The sequence below is a fragment of the Balaenoptera musculus genome, chromosome 1, assembly GCF_009873245.2.
Source record: "Balaenoptera musculus isolate JJ_BM4_2016_0621 chromosome 1, mBalMus1.pri.v3, whole genome shotgun sequence".
Taxonomy (NCBI): Eukaryota; Metazoa; Chordata; class Mammalia; order Artiodactyla; family Balaenopteridae; genus Balaenoptera; species Balaenoptera musculus.
Genome location: NC_045785.1, coordinates 100,168,295 through 100,195,565, shown reverse-complemented (window position 1 = coordinate 100,195,565; position 27,271 = coordinate 100,168,295). Strand labels below are relative to the sequence as shown.

General features: G+C 37.1%; 1 protein-coding gene across 1 annotated transcript in view; it reads left to right on the top strand.

Moving 5' to 3' along the window:
• Nucleotides 1-256: 256 nt before the first annotated feature.
• RSBN1 (round spermatid basic protein 1) overlaps nt 257-27,271 on the top strand; it is a 48,487-nt gene continuing 21,472 nt past the window's right edge. The window contains 2 exon segments of the mRNA XM_036867626.1: nt 257-1,547; nt 13,125-13,798. Coding sequence (XP_036723521.1) covers nt 842-1,547; nt 13,125-13,798 — 1,380 coding nt within the window. The 5' untranslated portion in view covers nt 257-841.

Here is a 27,271-nt window from a genome sequence, read left to right as displayed (position 1 = left end):
TGACGATCAAATTGTAAATAAATTTCTGGGCGGAAACCTTGGTGAGTAGTGACGATTTCTGGAGTGTTCTCTGGTAGACACACTTCTCAAATTTATGCAATCGTATACTTACGATTTGAAAAAAATCTTATTAAGAAATTTCAAAACATTCTTTTCCATCTAGAATTTTCCCGTAATTGTAGGGAAGGATTCAAAATAATGGATAAACTCTACATTTCCAGGCACTAGAGGGGATGTGGCTCGACGGCGAGGTGGGCGGCGCTCACCAGGCTCCCAGGCAGTTCTTGCACCTGCCTTGTCGCCGCCTATACTTGTAACCATAGCAATCAGTGGCCAGGAAGAGGTTCAGAAATGTCTGATTTGCAGCTCCGTTCGATTTTAAAGCAAAATCGCCCTCATTTGACATATTACCAAGTTCCTTTTTCCTCTGCATCTCATCGTTTGTCCAGGGGTAAAAGGCCGGGGATTCTTTTACCTCACAAAGGTTATGAGAGGAATAGGAAATTGAAAAGTAACTATGGAGACCACCTCCTCCGTGTAAAATGACGAAGGGGCACACGGAGACGATAATGGGAACGCGCCGACAGACTGAAAGCCATTAACATTGTTTCGGCCGTTAAGGCGGTTGGCGGCAACTCTCCGCCCAGCGGCGGTTGCGTCGCAGCCCGAAGCGTGACTCGGCGCACGCTCCCTTTCGGCTCCTCTGCTCACCGACCGAGCGACGCGGCGGGGGCGCGGAGAACTACCGCTCCCGTGAGGCTCTGCGCGGCCCAGAGTGCTTTACAATAGAGCTCGGTTGGAGGGCCCTGCGGAGAAGCTCCGGGAAGTACTGCTTCCGGCCATGTTCAGCTCTGGACGAAGAATGGCCGAGAAGTGGAGAGTGGGGGAGAGACTCCAATGCCCAGCGGGCCGTGCGCGGGCGGCGCTTGCGCGGTACGCGGACGGGGGGGCGGTCGGGCCATTTAAATGTGTGTTTGTGGGTGAAATGGCTGCGCAGGTCGGAGCGGTCCGCATAGTACGGGCGGTGGCGGCGCAGGAGGAGCCGGACAAAGAGGGGAAGGAGAAACCCCACGCTGGGGTCTCGCCGCGGGGAGTGAAGCGGCAGCGCCGAGCGAGCAGTGGGGGGTCTCAGGAGAAGCGGGGGCGGCCGAGCCAGGATCCCCCTCTCGCTCCCCCTCACCGGCGGCGTCGCAGCCGCCAACATCCCGGGCCGCTGCCGCCAACGAATGCAGCCCCAACCGTCCCAGGCCCTGTTGAGCCTCTGCTCCTGCCGCCTCCGCCGCCACCTTCGCTGGCACCCGCCGGGCCCGCTGTCGCTGCCCCGCTCCCGGCCCCGGGCACTTCGGCCCTCTTCACCTTCTCGCCCCTGACGGTGAGCGCGGCCGGGCCCAAGCATAAGGGCCACAAGGAGCGGCACAAGCACCATCACCACCGCGGCTCTGATGCTGACCCCGGCTCCTGCGTTCCGGGAGAGCTCAAGCACAAGGACAAGCAGGAAAACGGCGAGAGGACTGGAGGGGTGCCTCTAATCAAGGCCCCCAAGAGAGGTGAGAGCAGCCGAACTGCCCCGAGCTTGGGCTCTATCTAGGTCTCTCTCTGTTGCGATATCCCGCCCCTTTAGCCCTGAAAGACTCCAGCTCCCTGCTTACCTCCTGCTGCTCTACTCCCCTAAGCCCACTGGGGTGGATCCTGGATTTCAAACCGTTGACACCGTCTGACCTACTTGAAGCTTCTCGCTTCGAGGCCGAGCTGTCAGTTACTAACCCCCTTACCAGTCCCCCCTCCTCGAGCCTTTACCGACGTTTGTTTTCAAATTCGCCAGGGTTTCCGCGCCGCGCGGTCCTTAGCGTGGGATTAGTAGGTGGGGTATTGAAAACTGCTTGTCTAAAGTAAAGGCTTGTCGTTGAAATCCCTTTTTTCCTTGTTTTCCTTGATGGAAAGCTTGAATATTCACTCTCCTCTGCTCCACAATATTCACGAGTATGGTTTGGGACTTTAAGGAGTTTGAATTTGTACCGAGATTAGCTCGACTCACTGGTTGCCTTAGCTTCTGCAAGGTGAGATATCAAACGCAGTTTATCTTTGTTCTTTTTTTATGTGGAAGTAAAACTCATTTTTAATTTTCATATGAAATCTCAATTTTCAGAAAAGGGATGGGGAAGGTTTTCTCTCCCCTTTGATCCTAGAAAATAGGACCAACCAAGCCTCTGAAAAGTTCAGTAGGAGATAGTAGAGACAAGAATTCCAGTTGCTTTTTCATCTACCCGGTGCAACAGATTGAGAATTTATTTATTTCCAGTAAACTCACTAAAATCAAGACTATTTAGCCCAGAAAATGTAGGACTATCTGAGTGTGGGTTCTAGAGAAGTTAGGTTGACCCAAATTGCTGTTTTCCTATTCCCAAGTACCTGTAGCATTTATTTACTTTCTCTTTAGAAGAAGGGTATGGGGGGGGGGGGAGGGATAAGAATTTTGATTATGCCATGTGTTTGTACTTTGTATATGATTTTATATAATTTGTTAGAGTTGTCTCCTCAAGAAGGGTTTAAAATACTTCTGTTTCTTAGTCTGTTAATTCTGTTAATGAACTAGTCTTTCAATCTCAAGTTTGGTGAGTCTTGGATTTCTTCCACATATTTGGTCTTCACCTAGGCCTCATTAATTTGTGTGTGTGTGTGTGTGTGTGTGTGTGTGTGTGTGTGTGGTGCTACTTCCAGATAGTGCAGTTTGTTGCAAATAATTGCTCAGTAAGTTTTTATTGAATTGAACTAAATCTTTCTTCCTTTGGTGGTATCCGAGTCTTATCCTCAGGAGTAGAATTTGTGCCAAACTGATAGGAATGCCAATTTCCACCAGTACTATGCAGTGATCTTGCGCTCTTTTATTTGTGCCTTTATTTCTCACCTTCTCATTTCATGTGTGTATGTGTTTTTGTGTGTTTCAACTGTACAGAGCTAGAGGGAATCTTAGAGATCATCCAAGTCAAATTTGTATTGTTGAAGAGTGAAAACTGAGGCCTAAAGTAGTGAAGAGACTTGTCTAGTCACAGTTAATTAGTAACAGGTACCAAAAAAAAAAAAAAAAAAGAATCATTGACATAATAGGGAGTAGAACCCAAGTCTCCTGAATCCGAGTTCAAGCTTCATCCTCCAGCTTCATGATGTTGCTTTCTCTGTTTGCTATTCACTTTTTCCACTTCTTTGCTTATCTTTTCCCTGTGCCTTGGCATCAGAGTGGCAGTAGCCAGTCCCATTAAGAATTTCTGACCTAGCCCCCTTTTATGGGAGGAGAGTGGCAAATACATGTATAATAATTCATAACACAGGGTGCGTCTCTGAAAATTGCAGAGGCCGTGTCTTTAAAAAACAAACAAAAACAAACTTTTAACCCAGTGCTGCCTGACAGAACTTTTCTACGATGATGAAAATGTTTTCTATAAATGTGTTGTCCAGTATGGTAGCCATTAGTCATATGTGGCCCTTGAACAAATCTTGAAGACTTGAAATGTGGCTAGTGTGACTGAGGAACTGAATTTTAAATTTTATTTCTAATTAGTTTATAATTAAATAGTTCTTTTGGCTCTTGGCTACCACATTGGACAGTGTAGTCCAAGCAGTTGTGGTTTGCTAGTATGTGAAGGAGGAAAGTGGGTTAAGATTAGCTCATTTAAGCATTTTAACTTTTTAAAAAATTGAGATATAATTGACACATAATATTATATTATTTTTAAGTGTACGAAGTAATGGTTCAGTATTTGTATATATTGCAAAATGATCACCACAATAACGCCAGTTTAAACATTTTGACTTTTGAATGAGAGACTGTTGGATTATATATTCTGGAGGGAAAGATTCCCTTGCCAAATATGTTGAGGAAAAAAACAATACAATAGCCTCCTAGCTATATGACACACACTGGCATTTTAAAAGTTCTGAGAATCTTACAGAAAATAAACTGGTTTAACCTTTGTTTAATCCACGCTTTTGCACTACACTTTGATGGATACCTTTTGTTTTTCCACTAAATATCTTTATACTTGTTATAGTGATGTGCTGGAGGCATGCCTCTGGAGTCAATCTGAGTTTAAATCATGGCTCTACCACTTACTGTGTGACCATGGACAAATTACTTTAAGCTCCCTCAGTTTCAGTTTTCCTGTCTGTAAAATGGTGTTGTGCTATTTCTTTTATAAGATTGTTTGTGGCTTAAGTGAGACAATATGTGGAAAGCACTTAAGTGTCTGGCTGTTATTAGGTACTATTAAAACTGCTTTTTGTTATTTTATCATGCTTGATCCTTGAAACAACTCTAAGATTAATAAGGAGAGTGACTAGACCCTTGTTATTTACAGAACTATGTCTTCCCTTCCCTTATCCGCAGGTTTTCAGAAACTCTTTTAGCTTTTTATTTTGAGATAATTATATATTCACAGGAAATGGCAAAAATAGTACAGGGAGGTCTTTACCCTTCACTAATTTCCTCCAAAGGTTACATGTTACATAACTATTGTGTAATATCAACACCAGAAAATTAACAAATTAACATTGGTACAATGGTGTGTGTATAATTTTGTGCCATTTTAACACCTGTAGTGGTAGTTTAACTACCACTGCAATCAAGGTACACAACTATTCCATCACCACAAAGATCCCCCTTGTGCTATCTCTTTGTAATCTTAGAACTTCCTGTGTCTCCCCACCTTCCCCAACCCCTAGAAACCACTAATTTGTTCTCCAACCCATAATTTAGTCATTCTGAGGATGTTACATAAATGGAATATATATGGTATGTGATCTTTTGAGATTTTTTTCCCACTCAGCATGTCCTTGAGATCTATTCAAGTTGTATGTATCAATAGCTCATTTTTTTCATTACTGAGCAGTGTTCTATGGTATGGATATACCACAGTTTAGTCACCTGTTGAAGGACATTTTGGTTGTTTCCAATTTGGCCATTATGAATAAAGCTTCTGTGAACGTTCATGTTCAGGTTTTTGTATGGATGTAAATTTTCATTTTTCTGTGAATGCAATTGCTGGGTCATGTGGTTAAGTACATGTTTTGTTTGTGTTTTTGTTTTTTTGTTTTTGGAAGATATTGCCAAACTATTTTCTGGAATATCTGTACCACTTTATATTCCCACCAGCAATGTATGAGAGATCCACTTTCTCCACATCCTTGCCAGTGTCTGATATTGTTACTATTTTTATTTTATCTGTTTTAATAATGTGTAATGATACCTCATTGCGGACTTAAGTCGCATCTCCCCAATGGCTAGTGATACTTAACATCTTTTCATGCCATCATTTGCTGTCCATATAGTCTCATCAGTAAAATGTCTCTTTAGTTTTTTGCCCATTTTCTAATTGAATTGTTTGGTTTTTTACTATTGAGTTTTGAGAATTCTTGATATATTACAGATATGTATATTCTTTATCAGAATAATGGTTTACAAATATTTTCTCCCACTCTGTTGTTTGTCTTTCCATCCTCTTAACAGGGTCTTTCAGAGAGCAAACATTTTAAATTTTGTTAAAGTCTAATTTGTTGATTTTCTTTTATAGATTATGCTTTTGGTGCCATGTCTGAGTTCCCAAGACCTAGGTCCCAAAGATTTTCTCCTGTTGTTTTCCCAAAAGTTTTATTTAACTTTAACTTTTACATTTGAATCTCTGATCCATTTGAGTTAATTTTGTATAATGTGTGTGGTTTAGGTTGAGGTTCTTTTTTTTTTTTTTTGCCTATGATATCCGACTGCTCCAGCACCTTTTGTTGAAAAGACCATCCTTCCTCCATCGAATTACTTTTGTACCTTTGTCAAAAATCAGTTCCACTGCCTATTTTTGTATAACCTTTGAGCTAAGAATGGTTTTTACATTTTAAATGGTTGGAAGAAACCCATGACATATGAAATCATATGAAATTAAAGTTCAGTGTCCAGAAATAAAGTTTTATTGGGACACCACTCCACTCATTCAGTTGTATTGTCTCTGGGAGATTTTGCACTACAGCAGTATAGACAGTAGTTGGGATAGACGATATGGCTTGCAAAGCTTATGATCTGGCTCTTTGTAGAAGAAGTTTGCTGATCCCTGAGATAGATCATTCAGCTGAGAGACCTTTTCCTGCACACCAGCCCTACAGTACTCAATCCAAATTCATGTATAGGTTAATTATAAATTTTGATTCCAGACATTTGGAGTTGCTCATAAATAGTTGAAACAAAAATTTAATCTGTAAATGCTAAGGTAAACTTGCTTCGTATGTAAAATGGGAAGTATAGTGACTTTCGAAGAGCTGAAGTGTCACACTTCAGCTTTTCTAGTTAGTATATGATAGAACTGAATCTAGAACCCAGTTTTTTTGACTCATGGTCCTGTTGGCTTTTCACTTTCCACTAAGCACATTTACATTGTTAATAAAGAGATACTAAAATATTGTTTGATTCTTGCAAGCAACAGGCTTGAATCTTAATTAAATGATAGTTACCTGTCTTTTGAAATCTTAATTTTTTCTGTCCCTCTTATTGCTCATAAAAGCCTAGAACAAACTTCCTCAAAAAAAACTCCATCAAAATAAGTAATGCTTCTTCTTAATTATTCTTGGCTAATAAGTTAATGATTTTAGTAGTATTTTAATATTTTTTTAAAAAAGGAAAGGAGGAAGTTGATTTCCATAGCTCTCTTCTCCACTGTCATTAAAATGACAGGATTGCTGTTATATATTCTAGTGAGTCAGCCTTCCTTTTTCACATTTTTCATCTTTGACCAACTGCCCAACTGCTCTCACAGGGAAAGTGTCCCTACGTCACACAACAAATTGAAATTTTCTGTGATGTCAAAAGGCTATTGGCAGGAATTTTAATTTAGAAATAGTTTATTGTTTTCAGTGATAGGAGTGGGGAATTATTGGGGGATTATACAGAGAACTGAGATAAACAGATAATCTCATTTATCAGAGCAACACCTTCAGGGACTGATATTTTACTTTACCCACCTAGAGAGAGGAAAACAGGCCTTTAAGGACATTTTTTGCATAACCTAAATAATGTTATTTTTGTGATTATGTAGAATTATCGTGTTGTGGGCACTCAGTAAAATATTTGTTGAATGTAGTGATGCTCCATTTATTGGAGGTTCTTCCAAGCCACCTCAAGTCCATTAGTTGGATTTAGATAATTTTAGTTGAGCATCTAAGGGGAGTAGATAGAGAAGGCAGAAAGAAGAGTTTTGGAGTCAGGTAAGAGTTTGAATCTAGGTTGTCACCTGTTACCTTTGTGACCTAACATAGGTAACATATCTTGTTTCAAGCTCTGTTTTCTTCTCCGTAAAAAGGATTTATATATCTACTTCACTGGTTTGTTTGGAGATTAAAATGAGATAACATACATGATCCCTAGCAGACACTTGATGAATAATAGTCTTCTTCCCTCTTTCAGAGATTTTTCCCCTTTTAATGTGATTCTCTGTGGTCCACCTCATTGTACTCTAGGTTGATAATTTCTAGCTCTAGTTTTTTTTTTAAATTAATTAATTAATTTGGCTGCGTCGGGTGTTTCGTTGCGGGGTGTGGGCTTCTCTCCAGTTGTGGCATGCGGGCTTAGTTGCCCCGCAGCATATGGGATCTTAGTTCCCTGACCAGAGATCGATCGAACCTGCGTCCCCTGCATTGGAAGGCGGATTCTTTTCTTTTTTCTTTTTTTAAAAAAGTTAATTAATTTATTTTTGGCTGCATTGGGTCTTGGTTGCTGCGTGTGGGCTTTCTCTAGTTGCGGCGAGTGGGGGCTACACTTCGTTGCAGTGCGCGGGCTTCTCATTGCAGTGGCTTCTTGTTGCGGAGCACGGGCTCTAGGCACACAGGCTTCAGTAGTTGTGGCACGTGGGCTCAGTAGTTGTGGCTTGTGGGCTCTAGAGCGCAGGCTCGGTAGTTGTGGCACATGGGCCTAGTTGCTCTGTGGCATGTGGGATCTTCCTGGACCAGGGCTCGAACCCGTGTCCCCTGCATTGGCAGGTGGATTGTTAACCACTGCGCCACCAGGGAAGTCCCTGGAAGGCAGATTCTTAACCACTGGACCACCAGGGAAGTCTCTCTAGCTCTAGTTTTGATATCCCAGAATTATTGCCAATTATTTCAAGGAATGTTATCAAATATTATTATTATTAAAATGATAAAAATGGTGAGGGAGGACTTAATTGTGTGTCAAATACTGAGATGAGGGCTTTATACTCATTGTCTCATTTAATTCTTACAATAACTCTGAAATAGATACTACCATTAATAACATTTTAGATGGTAAAAGTTTAAGGAGATTTATGAGCTTGCCCAGAGGTCTTAGTGAGTAGTGGAGCTGGGACATTAACCTGGGTGTGTTTAACTGTAAAAGCCTCTGCTTTTCAATAACACACTCTACTGCCTCTACAATTAAACTTTTTGGAGTAATAATAGTAGTTAACATGTGTTGAGTATTTGTCATGTTCCGGGACTATTCTAAATACTTTATATGCTTTGTTTCATTTACTCTGCACACTGATTTTTTGAGGAGGTGCTGTTGTTTTCCCCCATTTTATTAATGAGAAACAAGGTACAAAGAAATTAACTTGCAAAAGGTAATACTGCTAGGAAGTGGTAGGACAGGGATTCATTCATATCTAGCCAATCACTCTTAAACACCATAATTAGAGGGGTGGCAGGTAAAGTAAAGCAATGTTGTAACTGTACAGTGATTTACTAAAATGATGGCTTCCAGATCTGCAGTTTTTTTTTTTTCAATTAATTAATTAATTGATTAATTTTTGGCTGTGTTGGGTCTTCGTTTCTGTGCGAGGGCTTTCTCTAGTTGCGGCAAGCGGGGGCCACTCTTCATCGCGGTGCGCGGGCCTCTCACTATCGTGGCCTCTCACTATCGTGGCCTCTCTTGTTGCGGAGCACAGGCTCCAGACGCGCAGGCTCAGTAATTGTGGCTCACGGGCCCAGTTGCTCCGCGGCATGTGGGATCTTCCCAGACCAGGGCTCGAACCCGTGTCCCCTGCATTAGCAGGCAGACTCTCAACCACTGCGCCACCAGGGAAGCCCCCTGCAGTTTTTTGTTTTTCCTTTTTAGTGAGGATTTCATGTGGAGCTGGAAGAACTTTTAATAAGACCAAAGATAATTTACTTTCAGAAAATAAAACTTTAGCCTTTATTCTTTATTATGATTAATAAAATATAAAAAATTATAATTGTTTTCCTTTTGCTTATCCACCATGATTTTTAGGAATTGAGGATATTACGTATTTTTCAGTTCTAAGCTGTAATTCAAGCATAAAAATGGTGTTAATGAACTAAAGTTTTGTAATGTGGAAAGATAATTTTTTTTTTTCATTAATGAAAGCTTTCAATAGTGATGTTAAATAAATGGTACTATTTAATAGCTGATAATATTAATGGTATTAGCACATATGAGGATTTTATTGATAGTGTCATGTATTGATATATAGTTATAATGACCTTTTTTAAGACAGGCAGCAATTTATCGCTCAAATGTTTGTATCTTTCTCTGTAGAATTACATACTTCTCTTTATATTTAATTTCACAGTTCGATATGTGAAAGCTTTCCTTAATCACAGATGCAGTGTATCTTGGCTCTTTTTCTGTAAAAGAACTGATGTCAATAAATACTCACTTCTGCACTGTAGGGAAATACTCAAAATATTACTTCCTGAATACATTCTCTGGAAAGCTAAAAACACTCTACCAGAAATGGAAAGATTGTGAAGACTTTAGACATTGCTTTTTAAAAAAAATTGATATATAATTGACATACAACATTATGTAAGTTTAAGGTATACAACATTGATTTGATATATTTATTGCAAAGACTTTCTTTTAAATAACATTTTTAATTCTAGGCAAGACAACCCCAGTATCATTCTCCTAAAGCAACGGTGACTAACTTACTGTAATAACCTTTAACAACTTTGTGTATGTATGCCATTCTCAATTAGTTGCCATCACAATAATTCAAAAATAAATTTTTTGTTTATTTATGGAAATTCATTAGCTAGTGTGATACAAGTAGTCTCAAATTTCTGTATAAACAAAGGCAAGCTTTATCTCAGCCTTAGATAAGAATCAAAATTTGAAAAATAGGATTAGTGAGGAGATTGAAATTTATTTCATATTTTAGACTTTTATGTTGAAATATGAGATTACAATCAATTTAAGGCCCTTTTCATTTCCTTGTGCAGTGTTTTTTTTGAGATGGGCTGTGTTAGACTAATTAAATGGTTCTCATATAAATGAGTTTTGGAATGAAACCTACAGAGCCTTGGCCATGATAGAAATACCATTGGTAAGCTGATAGTAGTATAGAAAATGTGTTACAATCAAGGCAGCTCCTTCTTGGTGTTAATTTCAGTGGCAGATCTAGGTCACAATTCATCTTCTGCATACCAAATACCTCCTCTGAAGCTTAAAATAACCTATCTATTCATAGGTATTTTTTCTTTTTCTTTTTCTTTGCTTTTTTTTTTTTTCCCCCTGTGAAATTGCCAAAACATTTAGCAGAGGGTAATTAGATGACTATTTTAAAATTGGTCTAACCTTTATATTTAACGGCATTAACATTTAGTTGCTTGGGAGAATTGCCCAAATTACTGATTTGATATATGGGAAAAGTATTTAGATTAATTTTATCTGGTAAGAATTACAAATTACTGTTACTAAGTATTTTAAGAATTCTGAAAGATTTAGTTACATATAAAATAAAAGATTGCTTTTTCTCTTGCCACTTTAAGCAATCTAATTACATTATATTTTGGTATATGATTTCAGTTTACCTATAAGTGATGCTTGCAAATGTAAGGCTTTCTTTTTGTTGTTTAAAATCAAATATTAAACAGAATGAAAGTCATTTGGTATCTGTACACTCACTTCAAAGTCTGACTTGTACATTTAAATATTTTCCTTAGAAGGTTTTATAACTTCTGTAATATCTGGTGACTTGGAATGATTTTGTATTGAGTGGTGTAATTTGTCATATGTTTACATATTATACCAAGTAAATTCTTTTTTTAAAAAAATTATTTATTTATTTATTTATTTATTTATTTTTGGCTGTGTTGGGTCTTCATTTCTCTGCGAGGGCCTTCTCCAGTGCGGCAAGCGGGGGCCACTCTTCATCGCGGTGCACGGGCCTCTCACTGTCGCGGCCTCTCTTGTTGAGGAGCACAAGCTCCAGACGCGCAGGCTCAGTAGTTGTGGCTCACGGGCCTAGTTGCTCCGCGGCATGTGGGATCCTCCCAGACCAGGGCTCGAACCCGTGTCCCCTGCATTGGCAGGCAGATTCTCAACCACTGCGCCACCAAGGAAGCCCCCAAGTAAATTCTTTACTGTAAAAGTTATTGAACTTGTTCTTCCCAGATGTAGTAATAGGACTAATTGGAGTATCTGTCTTAACACTGGATTACTTGAGTCATGTCAGAAGTACTGTTTTTGGGTGGATAAATTCTAAACAGTAAATACCACACCAAGCTTGAAGGTTGGTCAGGACTATACCTGTTATTTAATCCTGAATATTTCTTGCTGGGACTATTTCCCAACTAGTAAATAAAGATGCCATTCTATTTTGGGTTTATCAATCTGTGATAATCCTTTAAAAATTGAAAGTAATATTTTAAATTATAAAAGTAATGTATGTTTATTGTAGAAATTAGAAAATATAGGTAAGCAAAAAAGAAGAAAGCTAGACATTTGTAATCCTACCGGCCTAGATAACTAGCATTAATACCTTGGTGTATATTTTCCAGATACTTTTCTGTGTTGTGTGTATATGAAATATATATAGATAAGTCATACTTTTTTCTCTTTAGGTCCTTTGCTTCTCTCTAGAATATTTTTCCCTAGAAAACATGCCTGGCTTGTCTTATTATTTAGTACTCAGCCTAAATGTCACCTCCTAAAGAGAGCTTCCCCAGCATCTAGAGTAGCATACTGATACTTTCTCTTTGAAGTCCAACTAGATTATAAGGTCCAAGAGGGTAGGGATTATATCTGTCTCAGTCAACACTGTATCTCTAGTGCTCAGCAGTGTCTCTGGCATATAATAGGTACTTAATAAATGTTTGAATGAGTATTTAATATTCTAAAAATAAGATCAGATTACACATATGTTAGATGCTCTGGAAAGAAAGGTAAGATATATACCTCTGACCTTAGACTGCTTACAGTCTAGAGGAAAGGTGGAAAATTAATGTGTTAATGCTGTAAGAGGGGAAGTACAGTATTAAGGAAGCACATAGTAGGAGTAGCTATCCAAATTGGGTGGGAAAGAGTTGTTAGAGAAGGCTTTCTGGAAGCGTGACAATGTAAACATTTCATAACCTTGTAATTTGTCAGTTCTTTTTACCTATAATATAATTTAGAATGGCTGGGTAGTATTTTATCAGTATGTAAGTACCAGAGTTTAATCCATATTCTGTTTTTAGTCATTTAGGGGATTCCCTAAATAACACTGTTGTGAATATCTTTATGTTATCTTTTCTTAGTTATTTTCTTGGGTAATTTTTACTTGGGGGTGGAATTTATGGGACTAAGAATTATAAGTATTTCCAAGGCTTTGGTGCATATTCATTTTGGGGGTACCAAATTGCCCTCCATGAAGGTTGTACCAGTTTATATTTCTAGCAACAGTGTATAAGAATTCCCCCCCACCCCGAATCTTGCCAATTTATTAGGCAAAATGGTGTCTTAACAGCTTAATTTGTCTTTGATTTGCCTATGTATATCATAGTAACTTGTAGACAAACAGCAAAATATGGCGAGCTTTAATTTAGATTTTACAGTGGTTCCTGAACATACAGTATGGCATATGTGAAATTATTTAGATATTATCTTTAGTTTTGATTGTAAGTCATATTAAGTTATATGCTCACCTTTGCATTACCTACTTTTTAGTGTAATTTTCAATCCAGAATATTTTTGTATTTTAAGATCTTTGTCTCATTCATTTTATAAACATGTAAATTATAGTGGCAAATTCAGAGAAACTGAGAATAGGCTATTTAATTTGAGATTGCATACCTTAAGAAGCTTGTATGTTGACATTAGGCCTAGCAACTAACTTCTTTTTAATTATTGTGGCCAGAAACACCAGATGAAAATGGTAAAACCCAGAGAGCTGACGATTTTGTCTTGAAGAAAATAAAGAAGAAAAAGAAAAAGAAACACCGAGAAGATATGCGAGGAAGACGCCTTAAAATGTACAATAAGGAAGTACAAACCATCTGTGCTGGCCTGACCCGCATCAGTAAGGAAATCCTCACCCAAGGACAAATAAATAGCACTTCAGGAGTTAATAAGGAGTCCTTCAGGTATCTGAAAGATGAACAGCTGTGTCGATTAAATTTGGGCATGCAAGAATATCGGGTACCCCAGGGAGTACAAACACCTTTTATGACTCACCAGGAACATTCTATTCGTAGGAATTTCTTAAAAACAGGTACTAAATTTAGCAACTTTATTCATGAGGAACACCAGTCCAATGGTGGTGCTCTTGTCCTTCATGCTTACATGGATGAACTCTCATTTTTGTCTCCAATGGAGATGGAGAGATTTTCTGAGGAGTTTCTTGCTTTGACATTCAGTGAAAACGAGAAAAATGCTGCTTACTATGCTTTAGCAATAGTGCATGGAGCGGCCGCTTATCTCCCAGACTTCTTGGACTACTTTGCTTTTAATTTCCCCAACACTCCAGTGAAAATGGAAATTCTGGGCAAGAAAGATATTGAAACAACCACCATTTCAAATTTTCACACTCAGGTAAGGTAAAATCATTGTTAAATTATTTAGTAAATACAGGTTACAGTATCTCAAAAGTATTAACTTCATTCTGTTGCATAGCACATACCAGCACACTTTTGATTAAAATTCCTGGTGGTAAAAGTGGTTAAAATTGTTTTTTTATAACTCTGATTGAAAAATCTTAATTCCTGAAGTTCTTTGGGATGTGGCTTGTTACTTGCTTGGTCTAAGAAATGTTTTATACATGTTTTACGTCATTTTTTGTGGAACAAATTTTTGTGGAAAATCAGCTTGAAAACCAATTCAGTTTTTCACAAATTGGATAATGTTAGTATGGAGGATGTGATTTCGATCTGATAGCCTCAAGGTAACTTTAGTTAAGACTTAGCTTTTATGTCATAATAAAACACATGAGGGCATTGGCCTGTTTATTTGTCAGGTTTTTGCTGTTCTTGTTTCTCTTCTTTCAGTAACTTGTTGGCAGTCTATCCCAGAAACATACCCCATTTATGTGACTTGGAAGTGTCACTAGGAAGACCGCCATAGGCTCTGCTCCTTCTGCCTTTGCACTGTTGTAGGTGAAGACATTTTCTAAAGCCTTGCTTGGGCAGCTAGGCTTAAGTCAGCAGGGAAACCTCTCCTTCCTAACCAGTGGTTTTTAACCAATCATTTTTTCAGTGAAGTTATTTTAGGGCATGAAAAGTGGTTGATAATGTGTCCTAGTTTTTCTCTTGCTTGCTTTTCTCATAAGGATTATGAACATGAATGGTCAGCTATAAGTTTGTATTATAGATATAAATTCTACACAAGTTTAGTGGAGAATATTTCATTTTTAGAGATTTATGATTATATAACCTATTTTTTCAGGTTATCTAATAATTTGCTGCCATTCTTTTCCTTAAGATTTTTTTTTAGGTAAATAGACTTGCATAATAAGACTCTCAGCTGCCTGCATTATAGTGGTTTCAAGCCACTTACATATATATGAAACCTTCTCTAATTTGAATCTTTTTAGTGATTCTTATCATCCTTACCTCCAATGAGGGGAGTATCCAGTTTAGATTTACGAGCTTCAGAATTTCTCTAATTGAAGTTCTCTCTGCAGTAGAGAGAGCAGGAGCAGCCAATCTGGAGAGGTCGCAAGATGGGGCTGCCCAAGACGTTGGAACACGATGTGCAATAAAGGGCTTCGTCTTGGATTTTGGCCTTGTTACCACAATCAGGTACCGAAGTGCTGACTTTTGTAGTAGATTTTGTTTTTTCTTTTTTTTTTTTTAAAGGAGTTTTGCCCTTTGAAGGTTAAGGAATCCTATTTTTATAAATATTGGAAAAGGGACTGAAAACAGTTCTTTTAATATAGTCCATAATCCTCCTAAGTCCCTATTTAACAAAGAAGGAAATTGCTGAGAGCAGAATTAATGTGCTCTATCATTTTTTTAGTTTAGAAAAATGCAGCAGATTTTCTCTTCTAATTGATAGACCAGCAAGCATATCTGAGAAATAAGCCAGAAACTTGTGGGGAAAGAAAGTCTTGGTTTTGTAATGGTGACTTTTTAACTTTCATATTAGTTAGTCTCTAGAGGATCAAGCTTATATGTCAATAGACAGTACCCAGTCTAAATAGTTAATAGAAGAAAATATCTCTAAATATTCCCTGCTGATTTTTGTCCTCCAATTAATTTTTTAATGGAGCTGAAATTTAAATGACTGTACCAACAACTTACCTTGAGATTTACTTTGAGATTTATAAAATAACCACTTTTTAAGAACATATCAGTTTATTATTAAGTTAGATATCATTAATCACTTCAACCACATAAGAATATTGAGGACTATTAAGTAAGTCTTGTGCTCTGGTGATCCTGTAACTTGATTTTATTTATGAATTTTCAGTCATTGGAGAGACAGACGGGGTGCGTATGGGAGGTTGTCGTAGCCCATGAAACTATTTTGCAACTAAAATCTTTGGCATATGTTGGGATGGAAGCTAATACAGTAGTTCAGATTTGTTTAGCACTTCATGGTTTATAGAAATGCTTTCACATTCGTATCTTAATATTTGAAATAATCTGTGTGGTAGGTAAGCAATTTTATCTGTTTTCCATTGAAGAAACTGAGGCTTGGAGATGTTCATTGTTATACAGGGTCATGTAGCTGGTATATAGAAATAGGGAATTCCCTGGCGGTCCGGTGGTTAGGACTTGGAGCTTTCACTGCCACGGGCCTGGGTTCAATCCCTGGTTGGGGAACTAAGATCCCACAAGCCGTGGGGTACGCCCCCCCCCCAAAAAAAAGAAATAGTATGCAAACCTAAGCCACCTGAACAATTGATAACATCGTTTTACCATACTCCTTCCCTCATTGGAGTATGAGACTAGTGCTTTTATTTGTCTAAACATTGGAGAAGAGACTGGTTTTATTTGTCTAAACATTCTGGTCAGTGAAATTAAAATATCTCAGTTTAACACAATATTCAGAAAGCTATTCTAATATTTTTCACAAATAACTTTAGATTGTTGGGAATTAAGTGAATACGTTAGGAATTCTGTGTTTTGTGAAGTCTTACGAAGTTCTGTTAAGCCTATAAATAAAGCAAGGTAAGTTTATTACCTTATAGACACAGTTAATAGAAGTTATTTATAGTTTAAATGTGTAGCCATGGTAATTATTCATGACTATAGTTCAAGACAGTTTATTCAGCAAACATATATTGAGAACCTACCATGTACTGCACAATCTGTTCTTAAAAGGACTAATTGATGAGCTCAATCTAGTGGAAGAGATGAATAAACCAGCAATTATAATATAGTTTGATAAATACTAGAATAGAGGTATATATAGGCAAAACCCTATAATAGAGGGAGCACAGTTTGTGGTGTTACCTAACTCAGACTTGAAGTGATTGGAAAAGGCATTTTAAAGATTGTGATGCTTGAGTAGAGTCTTAAAAGAAGATTACTTAGCATAATAAGGGCATTTTAAGCAAAGCGAATAATGGCCTATGCAAACACATGGAGTCATTAGAGAATGTGGCACTTTCAAGGACCTGCAAATCGCTTGACATGGCAAGAGTACATGCTGTTAAGGGGAGTTAACACTGGAGAGATAGACAAAATCAGACTTGTGAAGAGCTTTGTATGATGTGCTAAAAAAAAGTTAGTACTTTTTCCCAAAGGTAATGGAGAATCATTGGTGAATTTTAATAGGGGAGAGGTATCAAGTTATGTTTGCAAAGATTACACAGTAGTCTGAAGGGTTGGAATTGAGGAGGAAAATGAGATTGGAAGCAAGAAGACTGGTTAAACCAGTTACTGTGGTAACTAGATCGGAAATGATCCATGTCCAGGCTGATATTGACATTAGAGAGGAAGAAATGAAATTTGAGAAATAATTAGAACATGGGATTAATTGCACTTGATGAGGGAGAAGGATGGAGTCTTAAAAAAATGTGGTTTGGGCAAATGGGTGGATGGTGGTGCTGGTCACAAAGTCAATACAGGGTTGAAAAAGTTGGTTTCTAGGGGTGTAAGGTATTGATGAGTTCAGTTTGAGATATTTTATGTTGAGGTACTTGTGAAGACTAACAGAAATGTTTGTTAGGTAGTTGAGTAAATGGATCTAAGACTGGGAGACATCTAGGCCGGAGATGAAGAAGTTGGACCATTAGCACGTAGGTGGTCCAGGGACAGCGTTAGAAATGGAAGAGATGAAGCTATGAATGGAATTCTGTGATGCACCCACATGTATGAGGAGCATGGGAAGAGATCAAAAAGAAAGAGAGGTAGAAGGAAGGTTACAGTATAAGTTTTCTAGATATTAAGAATGATGGAGGGCTTAAATATCATGTCCGTATTAGGGGTCAAGTAAGGTAAGGACAGAAAAGTGTTAGGTTGCTTAATTAGGAATTTAATTGGACACATTATCAAGACCGGTGCTTTGCAAACAATGACCATCTAAATACTGTAAATTACGCTTCTTTTTTTTTTAGAAGCTTGCTACTTGCTCTATGAATAAATTTGATATCACCAGGGAGCTTATTAGCAATGCAGACTCTCAGACCCCTACCCAGATCTTCTGATTCAGAATCTGCATTTTAACAAGCTCCTCAGGTGATTCATATGCATATTAAGGTTTGAGAGGTACTACTTGAGAACTCACCTGTTCTCTCTGGAGGAAGTAAAATGTAAGTTTGTTTTGTGCAAGAAAAATTACAGCTTCTGTTACTTTTATATTTTTAAATTACTGTAGTAACAAACCTAGGATGCACATAGAGGTGGTTGTTTTTTTCTTTTACTGTTCTATAAAACTCAATTGTTTTAACACCAAAAGAGGTAAGTTCATGATAAATAGCAATTGAAGCACCAAGCTGATCCTCAAATTTGATTACTTCTCTCTCAGCAGTTGATATAGGATAGATAACTTTGTAAAGTTGAGTTTCCAATCTAAAGGACTACATATGTATTGATACAGTATGGTATTTTTATAATTCTGTAGGATTATTCAGGTCTAATTAAGTTTTAAATAGTCATTGGTTAATAACAATTTTGACCAAAAAGTTTTAAGTGTTTGTGGAATCTTTTGGTCAGTTAATAGAGAAAAATTAGTGTTCACTTAGAAATTTTTTTTTTTTTTTTTTTGCTTAGCTGCTATATCTTGTAATTATTGGCTACTTGAAAACTTTTTTTTAATGGTTTTCAACTTTGAAGTGTGATAGTTCTGCAATAAGTATGCAATCCTTAGCTCTCCTCCTTACAAAAATCCTGTGGCAGCTGATAAACGGATTGAAAATTCAGATATTCTTCTGGTCATTTTATGGACTAAAAGGATTTTAGAGCAAGTGGGGGCCATTTCCAAGCCTTTGTTTTATAGATGAGGAAGGTCACATTTTGGTTGACCTTTCCCAAGGTTAAATAGTGGCAGATCTTCAAAGAGGAATTGTTTTTTCCTCTGTCTCTGAATGGTGTTTAATCCTGTAGGTGAGGGTTTAGCAAATTTTAATGTGCCTATAAAATGCACGTTTTGATTTTGTAGGTCTGGATTGGGGCTTTAGAGTCTGCGTTTCTAACAAGCTCCCAGATGACGTTGATGTTGCTGGTCCAAGAATCAGCAAGGCTATAAGTGTTAGATTCTATACATGAATTGCAAATAGAAGCAACAAACAACACTAAAATATATGTGAAGTTAAATGGGGAGTTGTTTTAAATATCACCATCTGAGACTGTTTTCACCTTATAGTATCTTAAGTAATTGAAGGTTGTATATGGAGATGAAGGGTATGTGGTAGGGGAGGGAGGGGATTGATTTTACACATATGTCTAGCATAATAGGATTTTGTTCTCTTTATCTGGCAGATGTGCGTATTTTAAGTTCTGCTTTTTTTAAAAAAAAATTTCTCCATATGTATAATATTGAAATCTTTTACTGAGGATCATACTCTTTAACTTCAGGTGGTAGTAGAAGTTCTTACAACTGTTACTGTTACCGCTATAAAATGGTAATGTCTACTGTTCCAGAGAAAGTCAGCAAGTGTTATTTCTTCATTGTGTGTTGTGGTAAGGCTTAAAACGGGCTTATTAGGTGTTCCTCATCTTTGAGTAACATAATTAACATGTTATAGTGTACTGCTAGCACTAATTAAGAGAGTAGAACTAGTAGAGTGCTTTGTAGCTTGGTATATAACTTCGAAACTCTTAAGGAACTACACATCAAGTGTGTTACATAAAAGGAGAAATAAATATTTTAGGTAGCTGACTTTATAAAGCAGCATAAAAATGGTAGGTTCTGGGGTTTTTTTTTCTCATTCTAAGTACAGTTTATAATAAACTCATTTTGACTCACACTGCTATATTTTTAAAGTGGGAATGTCTTTCTGTTCACAGGTCACAAGGTTAGGAAGATTGCTGGCTAGCTTTTTCCTTTCTGTTTTTTAAACAGTCAGCCCGAAAAGGCTTCTTCCTGAAACATGAGTTCTGCGTGATAATTACTAACCCCCGCCCACCTGCCACTCCTCCTCCAGGGTTTTTCCATATTGTGTATTTCTAGCTTGGTGTTCTTCTAAGTTTTTCTTTTTTAAAAAGAAGTTTTGTTTGTTTGTTTTCTAGAGCAGTTTTTGGTTCACTGCAAAATTGAGAGGAAGGTATGGAGATTTCCCATATACTCCCTGCTCCCACATATGCATAGCTCCTCCCACTATCAACATACCCACCCCCCCCCACCGCCAGAGTGGTACATACATTACAATTGCTGAACCTACACCGACACATCGTAATCACCCAAAGTTCATAGTTTACATTACAATTCACTCTTGGTATTGTACAATCTATGGGTTTGGACTAATGTATAGTGACAATGTGTCCATCATTGTGCTAACATAAAGAGTATTTTCACTGCCCTAAAAATCCTCTTTGCTCTGCCGAATTCTTCCCTTTCTCCCCTTCTCCCAACCCTTGGCAACCACCGATGTTTTTAGTGTCTCCATTGTTTCAACTCTAAAAGAATGTCATATAGTTGGAATCATATAATATGTAGCCTTTGCAGATTGGTTTCTTCCACTTAGTAATATACATTTAGGGTTCCTCCATGTCTTTTCATGGCTTGATAGCTCATTTCTTTTTAGGGCTGAATAATATCTCATTGTCTGGATGTACCACAGTTTATTTATCCATTCACTTACTAAAGGACATGTTGGTTGATTCCAAGTTTTTTCAATTGTGAGTAAAGTGGCTATCTTAACTGATTTATGGCTATCCTTATTAAAAGGTGCGTTATTGGGAGCACAGCTGAGCTTATTTAACACTCAGCAATTGTTATAGGATAACTTTGTAAAGTTGAGTTTCTAATCTAAAGAACTATGTATGTATGGACACAGAGCAATATATATATATTCAAATTTTAAACTTTTATAGATATTATAAATAAATTTAAAAATTTAACACATGCAAAGCTAACTACTATTTTCTTATAGTCATTATCCCCCTATGTACAAATTGTCCTCCCCTACCCACTGTACCTTCTGATTTTACTCAAGACTGAGTTTTCCCTGTTTGGCGTTATGTCTCTTGCTTCCACAGCAGCCTTACTTTTTTTGTTTTTTGCTCTCTACGTACCTCCCTCCAATCCTCATTACACTTACTTCTTCCTCCACTGTGCCCCCAACGCATTCTTTGGGAAGTGGTAGAACTCAATTTGTTCTTTGCTTTCAGTGGCATTTCCAGGCCAGAGTTTCTCAAATATGCCAGATCCTAAGAATAATCTGGGGTTGCTAGTTCCAAACACATATTTAGAATCTCAGGTTCCATTCCTGGAAATTTTCATTCATTAGGTCTGGAGTGAAGCCTGAGATAAATACCTCAAGTGATTCAATTCCTATGATCAGGCAAGTTTAAGAAACACTGTTTTAAGCTGTATGCCATCTACCAATACTCACATTCCCTTCATTTGACCAGTAGATACAATCCTCTTAGAATTTCATAGAATCATAAACCAAGGGCTTTTGGAGATAATCTTGTCTAACTTCTGCCTAGTGCAAATGTTTTTGAAAATCAGTTTTGGATTGATATTTATTCAGGAGCTTGTCTCTTCATAAGGTTTCATAAGGCCTCCAGTGGGCCCTCAGCATTGTGTAGGAAACTTCTTTTCTTTGGTCAACTTGCTTGCCTTTTCTTCATGATGATTGTTCAGACTTTTTATCTGTATACATCTTTTCTGCATTCCCTCCTGTTACGGTAGAGAAGCTATCTCACCTTCTCCTCAGAAGTTAATCCTTCTGCCTGTGTTCTGGATTCTATCCCTCACCCTGTTTAGGATTTTAAAAAAATTGTCACAAAGTATACATAGCATGAAATTTACTATTTAACTATTTTAAAGTATTCACTGGCGTTAAATACTTTTGCAGTGTTGTGCACCCATCATGACTGTCTGTTTCTAGGACTTTTTCATCATCCCAAACAGAAACTCTATGCCCATTTGCTTAGGACCTTAACTCACCCCCATCCCATCTTTACCCCTTCCATTCCCATATAAAGAAAATTGCACATGATTTTAAGTGAATTCCTGCTTTATATGTTTCCTTTATTTTTATTAAAAGAATTTTTTTTTTCTCCCCAGAAGTCAGTCTTTATTCTGAATATGAGGTTTATCATTTCTGTATATCTTCTAATAGTTTGCTATTGCATGTATGAATGTATAAACAATGTATATAACAATTCTGTGTGATTTAACACTTTATAAATAGTATACTGCATGTATCATTCTACAGATTGCTTTGGTTCAACATTGCTTTTGAGAATTATGTTGATACATGTAATTCTAGTTCATTCATTTTAACCACTATATTTTTTTTGTTGTGTGACTATATCACCTTATTCTCCTGTTTTTGGACATTTAACATGTTTACAGTTTTGTAATATTACTGCGTTGAAGTAAGAATATATTTACAGGTCTATCCTGAGATGTACTGATATATCTTGTATATATCCCACGTATCCTATACATGTATATCCTGGGATTTCTGTTTGCCTTTTTCTCCTCTTCCGGGATTCCATGACTATTCTGTTGCCTCATTTCAGTGACTCAAATGAGACCTCACATGTCTGAAAAGACTTTCTTCTACCATTACATTTGATTGGTAGTTCAGATAGGTGTGGAATTCTAGGTTGGAGGTCATTTTTCTGCAAATTTATAAAGTTGTTACTCCACTGTCTTTGTTTAAGCTTCTAGTGTTGCTACTGAGAAATCCAATGTCAAGTTGTCCTGTTTTTTCTCTCTGGAAGTTTCAAAACCTCTTTCCTATAAAATTTCAAAACACTGAGAATAATGTGTCTTTAGATGGGTCTTTTGTTTGTTGTTTTTTGATTTTTAATTTATGAAATATTTCAGACATATAAAGAGGGGTAAAGAATAATAACAAACACCTGTGTTCTTACCACCTGGCCCAAGGCATAAAGCATCACCAGTGTAGTTGAAAGCTACCTGCAACCTCTGTGATTTTCTCAGATCTCATTGGAATGAGTCTTTTTTTTATTCACTCTGTTGAACGTTTAGGTTTTTTCAACGTGGGAATGCATATCCTTCCGTTTGGGTAAATTTTCTATTATTTCTTTGTTAATTTCCTTACCTCAGTTTTCCTGTCTTTTTTTTCTAAAACTTTTGAGTTGGGTGTTAGGCCTCCTGGCTAAACCTTTAATTTTCTTATCGTTCCTTTTATTTTTCTTTGTCTTTTTATTCTACTTTCTGGGGAGATTTTACTATCTTCTTTTTCTCCTGTTGATTTATTTCAGCTGTAATACTTTGAATTTAAGAGCTTGTTCGTATTTTTTGTTTTTTTCGTTTAAAAAAATAACTTTCCTGTTTTTATTTCATGGATGCAATATCTTCTTTGATCTCTCTGATGATATTAATTATACTTGTTTTGAAATTTTCTTTTATGCTCTAAGGTGTCTCTTTCATCAAGTTCGTTTTTGCTTGTCTTAATCTTCTGTTTGTGTTAGTTATTTTCTTCAAACATCTGGTGATCTGTTTATGTTTAAATATGAGTCAGTACAAAACTGATTAGAAACTCTGTGAACAGAGCTAATAGGACTTATCATTTGATGACTGGGTAGGGAATCTGGCCATATCGTTGTAGAAAAGCCTCCGATATCAGCATTTAGAGGTCTTTTCTTTGGGGCTTTTAATTTTTACAGCTGAGAATCCGCCACATTTTTGCCAGAGGAGCAGAGTAGCTAATAACCCTTGTCTGCTAGAATTCTTGGAGCTGAACTATGAAAGTAGGTAGGTGATTTCATCGTTAAAATATATGGAATTGTAATTCCCTCTTTTCAGTATACTGGGTCTCTTCCATACTTGTGCCTGGTATTTTTGTTTCTATAGTCTTCTGGTTAACTTCCTCCACAAAATAGATAGGATAAGAAAGAGTATAGGAGGGGGAGGTGGAAGGTAAGTAAGTGGAGGGGTCTGACTGACTCTTAAACAGATTTCAAACCCATCTCCTTTGTTTTAGTTCTATGCCTCGTTCCCCACCTTCTGTGATACTTAGCCTTTCCATGATTTTGTAGCACGAACTTGCTTTTTGGGTATCTTCTATACAGGTACTCAGTGTTCAAAGTTCTCCGTCTGCTAATTCCCCTGTACGTTTTTTTAACCTTCAAAAAATGTTTTGATAACTTGTATCTATCATTTTTGCTTCTGTTCTGTTTGAGCTTTTGGAATTTATAGCCTATTTTACTCTCACTTGAGTGGGGTTTTGATAAGGAATATAAATAAATCATATGTTCCATCTGCCTTGTTTAACTAGCAGTCTTCTTCACCTTTACCAAACTCTTTGTGTTAGCATTAAAAACATCACACAAGAGAAGACATAAATGGAAAGATACAGCACATTCTTGGACTAAGAAGAACCAACATCAAAATGACGATTTCCCCTAAATTATAAATTGAACATAATCCCAGTAAAAATACCAATAGTTGTTTTGTTTGGGACAGTCACCTGACTTGGAAGTTTATATGAAAAAATAAACAGACAAGAACAGCCAGGAAAACTTTGAAAAAGAAAAGCAATGATGGAGGAGTGCCCTATCAGATACCAATACATTCTTTTTTTTTAAAATTTTTTTATTTTTTTATTTTTTTCACACACACACACACACACTGTATTTTATTTTTACAAGAGATAAATAGACACACCAAGCATTGTACATGGATGACCACAACAAAAGCAACAATGATTGCAATTACCAAACATGAAACACACTCATACTATGTCATAATATTGACATTCAGTCCAGTGATCCTCCACTGTAACAGCTCCTTTACTTTGCAGTGAGAATTGATTTGTATATTCTTTGCCTCTGAATCCTTGTTGGATTTTTTTTTTTTTAATTCAGACAGAAAGTCACAAAATTATACTCATCCTCATCAGTTCACTCAGTCCCATGTAATTAATTTTTTTTTTTTCATCTTGATCTTTTGTTAGCACTTTTATGAGTTCATCAGTTTTTCATTAGAGTTCTGAAAATGCTTATTCATTCAGTTCAGCAGTACAGTCAGTTACCAGAAACCTGTACTTGTCAGAGTCTTTTCCATGAATTTCTTAAAGATGAAACCCTTTTATAGGAACATATTTGCAAAAGCATCAGAGTACACCCAGAACTGTCTGTAAATGACAAAAGACTTAAAAATGACCACAGTTAAAAATTTGATGAAAGTTCATAATAATGCAGTTGACAAGAAAATTAGTTATTTCTGAGATACATTTTAAGGTAATAACTAGGATTATGACTTATAACATTATACCAGAACATAAAAGATTTTTAGAAATTTCATGTAATGTCTGAAACATTTATATTAACATCTTTCCATACAAATAACCCAATGAAAGTTTAGTATTAGTTGTTTTGTTTGTTTGTTTTTTTATACTGCAGGTTCTTATTAGGCATCAGTTTTATACACATCAGTGTATACATGTCAATCCCAATCGCCCAATTCAGCACAACACCATCCCCACCCCACCGCAGTTTTCCCCCCTTGGTGTCCATATGTCCGTTCTCTACATCTGTGTCTTAACTTCTGCCCTGCAAACTGGCTCATCTGTACCATTTTTCTAGGTTCCACATACATGCGTTAATATACGATATTTGTTTTTCTCTTTCTGACTTACTTCACTCTGTATGACAGTCTGTAGATCCATCCACGTCTCAACAAATGACTCAATTTCGTTCCTTTTTATGGCTGAGTAATATTCCATTGTATATATGTACCACAACTTCTTTATCCATTCGTCTGTTGATGGGCATTTAGGTTGCTTCCATGACCTGGCTATTGTAAATAGTGCTGCAATGAACATTCGGGTGCATGTGTCTTTTTGAATTACAGTTTTCTCTGGGTATATGCCCAGTAGTGGGATTGCTGGGTCATATGGTAATTCTATTTTTAATTTTTGAAGGAACCTCCATATTGTTCACCATAGTGGCTGTATCAATTTACATTCCCACCAACAGTGCAAGAGGGTTCCCTTTTCTCCACACCCTCTCCAGCATTTGTTGTTTGTAGATTTTCTGATGATGCCCATTCTAACTGGTGTGAGGTGATACCTCATTGTAGTTTTGATTTGCATTTCTCTAATAATTAGTGATGTTGAGCATCTTTTCATGTGCTTCGTGGCCGTCTGTATGTCTTCTTTGGAGAAATGTCTATTTAGGTCATCTGCCCATTTTTGGATTGGGGTGTTTGTTTCTTTAATATTGAGCTGAATGAGCTGTTTATATATTTTGGAGATTAATCCTTTGTCCGTTGATTCGTTTGCAAATATTTTCTCCCATTCTGAGGGTTGTCTTTTTGTCTTGTTTATGGTTTCCTTTGCTGTGCAAAAGCTTTGAAGTTTCATTAGGTCCCATTCGTTTATTTTTGTTTTTATTTCCATTACTCTAGGAGGTGGATCAAAAAAGATCTTGCTGTGATTTATGTCAAAGAGTGTTCTTCCTATGTTTTCCTCTAAGAGTTTTATAGTGTCCAGTCTTTCATTTAGGTCTCGAATCCATTTTGAGTTTATTTTTGTGTATGGTGTTAGGGAATATTCTAATTTCATTCTTTTACATGTAGCTGTCCAGTTTTCCCAGCACCACTTATTGAAGAGACTGTCTTTTCTCCATTGTATATCTTTGCCTCCTTTGTCATAGATTAGTTGACCATAGGTGCGTGGGTTTATCTCTGGGCTTTCTATCTTGTTCCATTGATCTGTGTTTCTGTTTTTGTGCCAGTACCATATTGTCTTGATTACTGTAGCTTTGTAGTATAGTCTGAAGTCAGGGAGTCTGATTCCTCCAGCTCCGTTTTTTTCCCTCAAGACTGCTTTGGCTATTCGGGGTCTTTTGTGTCTCCATACAAATTTTAAGATGATTTGTTCTAGCTCCGTAAAAAATGCCATTGGTAATTTGATAGGGATTGCATTGAATCTGTAGATTGCTTTGGGTAGTATAGTCATTTTCACAATGTTGATTCTTCCAATCCAGGAACATGGTATATCTCTCCATCTGTTGGTATCATCTTTAATTTCTTTCATCAGTGTCTTATAGTTTTCTGCATACAGGTCTTTTGTCTCCCTAGGTAGGTTTATTCCTAGGTATTTTATTCTTTTTGTTGCAATGGTAAATGGGAGTGCTTCCATAATTCCTCTTTCAGATTTTTCATCATTAGTGTATAGGAATGCAAGAGATTTCTGTGCATTAATTTTGTATCCTGCAACTTTACCATATTCATTAATTAGCTCTAGCAGTTTTCTGGTGGCAGTTTTAGGATTCTCTATGTATAATATCATGTCATCCGCAAACAGTGACAGTTTTACTTCTTCTTTTCCAATTTGTATTCCTTTTATTTCTTTTTCTTCTCTGATTGCCGTGGCTAGGACTTCCAGAACTATGTTGAATAATAGTGGTGAGAGTGGACATCCTTGTCTCATTCCTGATCTTAGAGGAAATGCTTTCAGTTTTTCACCAT